Here is a 3111-nt window from a genome sequence, read left to right as displayed (position 1 = left end):
AGACCTTAGATTTGCTCCATTGGATGGATGCATAATCAATCTCTTTTAAATAGACCATAAAAATATTTATTTATTACTGGAAGAGATCATGTTTGGTGCTACCATAATGACACATTTTATATATATACACTAGCGTTAGTATTTGAGAGTGATGCAAAGTGTGGTACACCCTGGTAGTATTGTAGTAGGATTTTTTGAGATGTAATTAAAATGTTATAATTTTAATTAATTTTTGGAAGCCATGTAAAAAGGTTGTCATCACTACACTGCGCATCATAATCTTGTACTGACTCGATGTGTCATTAGAAGTACCAAACTTTGGGTTCCTCTGGTGTGATCCATGTACACCCGTATGTATGGCACAATTATGTGATAGGAGATGCCCATTCCTCCGTTGTATATTTTATTGGAATAATTTAAATTAATTATTCTTAATACATAATTAGTGGGGTTTGACATCAAATGGTGTTAGATGATTGACACCCTAGTATGGATTAAGGATAATTAATTTGGAAAAATTCCAATGAGTAGAGAAAAATATACTAACTATGTCTTTTCGCATTCGGGATGTAGTCTAGATGGCCTTTAAAAATGTGATCGCTGACCTACTCATAGGTGAGAAGCTTTGATAAGTTGATTTCATACATATTATTTTATATGATTAATTTATTATATTTCCATGTATTTACAATTGTTTTATATCAATTTACCCTAATATGATATGAAAATGAATATGTTGCACCCTTTCCTTTAATTTCTATAATTTTGGTGATTTTATATATTTCTTAACAAATTCTAATCAAGATTTATTACTTTTATGTGTGATTATCAATAATGTTTATTGGAGTCCTACCTCAGTCAAAACTGTTCTTGTGCTTCTTGTTTTATTTCCTTTTGGATTTGTGAGGAGAGATCATTAATATTCCTTTTGTTCTGTCCATTTTGTCGATCTTCATCGGTGGTCTCTGTGTCGTGAGCCTTTTTGGGGATTCACGACTTTTGGTCTTTCGGTGTTTTTGAGATCTCTGTTGTGTTTATCATCAAACACTCCTTGGTTGTGATGCTTTTGTTCCTTTTGTTTAATTAATCTATGATCCGCTGGGGGCTTTTTGGGAGCTTTGGAGCGGAGAATAACCGGTGTTGGTTGCTTGGGTTTGGCTTGGGATGTTTTTCTTCATCTTCTTTCAATGTTCTTGAACTCCTCTGTAATGTTTTTAGTTTCGAGTATGAACTAATTTAGTTTTTCTAGGGATCAGATGTAGCCTATCTTTGAATTCCAACTCTTGACTTCATCAATATAATTTTGAATATTGTTTCCCTTGATTGAGTTTTTACTTCTATTCTTCATGCTTTTGATGAATTGGCCACTAATCAACTGATTTGTTAATCATAATGAACTGAGAGGGGATTTATGTGTTTAGTTCCTTGGAGTAAAAGCCATGAATTACATGTAGGATAGAGATATACTTACATGGTTTGTGTAGTTGTTACATGGGAATCCACAGAATTTAATGATTTCTCAGTTGTTGTAACCCACATAGAAATATAGTGGGTTAGCAATTGAGGGAATTTCTACTAGTACTCGAGAGAGACTAATAGATAGGAAAGGGAATCTCGACTATCAATCAGGAAAATATTTCTCAAATTATAAAGAGGGAGAAAAGGGTGGGAATGCTTAGTTATGGTGAAATCTGACCCCTAGGTCTTTAGCAATTAATAATCTCAATTTAACTTTCAATTTGCAATATAGTCTAGAAATTATTATCTTCCTTATTATTTGTTCAAATAAAATTGGTATAATTAATTTGGTACTTAATCTATAGTCTTCGAGGGATCGATCTTTTATCATTATATTACTTGTTACGACAACGTACACTTGCGTTGTACTTTTTCACAACAAGCTTTTCGGTCATAAGAACTATGAGAAGTGGCAACAGAAAGTCCAATACTACCTTAATGACCAAGATAGCCTAAAGCATCTTACCACGGAAATGACTGAACCGACCAATCCTCCCTTAGGAAGAGAGACTACACAGTCTCGTAAAGATAAGGATCTGTATGATGCTTGTGTTAAGAAAGATCGAAGTGCGCGATTTTTCATACTAAGTGCCATGCAAGATGACCTACAAGGGGAATATGAGGGTTTCCCTACAGCTAAATCCATGTGGGATGAGTTGAAGCGTGCTTTTGGTGGTACATCCACAACTAGACTACGAGGTATGATCCTCAAGTTTGAGATGTACCAAATGGACCCCAAACATAAAATGACTGAGCACATCAGAATTGTCAAAGAAATGGTTTGCAAATTAAAAGATGTTAGACATGACCTTTCTAATGAACAACATATCCAGGCCTTGATTAGGACCCTACCTGATTCTTGGGCACCAATGAAACAAGTAATTACTCACTTTGAAAGCATCAAGACGTATGTTGATCTAGCTCAACACCTTGAGATGGAAACAGAGCGCCTAAAGGCGACTCGCACAACTGCTATTGTTTCTCATGCAAGTAGACGTAAGGGCAAATGGCCCAAACGTAAAGGACTTAAGAGAGGGAATCATGAGGGTACCAGGAACTTGGCACCTAGGGGAGAAATGGTCAAACAGAAACGTGGAAAGCGTGGGGGTAAGAAAGACATATCCAAAGTAACGTGCTATAACTGCCAAAAGAAGGGACACTTTGCTCGTGATTGCACCGAGTCAAAGAAGGTACCATCTTTATCTTTTCCTTATACCTTTGTGAGTAGGCATGTTTTAGTTGCTTTAACACAATCAGATTGGATTGTTGATACAAAAGCAACCAGGAATGTCACACGGAAAGAGGCAGTTTCATAAATTATCGCAAAGTGTCACTGGAAATGTATAGGATCTACGTGGGAAACGATGCCAACATTGATGTTCAAGGCATTGGAGCAGTCCAACTTAGCTTACGAATGAGCCGCACGTTGATCCTCCATGATGTACTCTATGCACCAGACATAATGCATAATTTAGTTTTGGTTTCATCACTTTTAAGTTTTGGATATTCTTTTAATTTTTCCAACAGTGCTTTGGATTTGTTATTTGATGGGGCCATATGGGGCCACTGTATTCTTGACAATAGATTTTTTAA

General features: G+C 35.9%; 1 protein-coding gene across 1 annotated transcript; it reads left to right on the top strand.

The window, feature by feature from the left end:
- The first annotated feature begins 1991 nt into the window (after positions 1–1991).
- Positions 1992–2834, top strand: LOC149018972 (uncharacterized). Its single transcript, XM_089154033.1, has one exon. It carries the CDS (start codon positions 1992–1994, stop codon positions 2832–2834), a length of 843 nt encoding a protein of 280 aa, XP_089010159.1.
- The last annotated feature ends 277 nt before the right edge of the window (positions 2835–3111 follow it).

Source organism: Hakea prostrata, chromosome 4 (genome assembly GCF_041222555.1).
Source record: "Hakea prostrata isolate BN-2017 chromosome 4, UWA_Hpros_2, whole genome shotgun sequence".
NCBI lineage: Eukaryota > Viridiplantae > Streptophyta > Magnoliopsida > Proteales > Proteaceae > Hakea > Hakea prostrata.
This window is presented reverse-complemented; position numbering and strand designations above follow the sequence as displayed.

Bases quoted from the DNA above. Each gene is read 5' to 3' on its own strand.
- LOC149018972 (XM_089154033.1), top strand. From the start codon at position 1,992: ATGACTGAACCGACCAATCCTCCCTTAGGAAGAGAGACTACACAGTCT.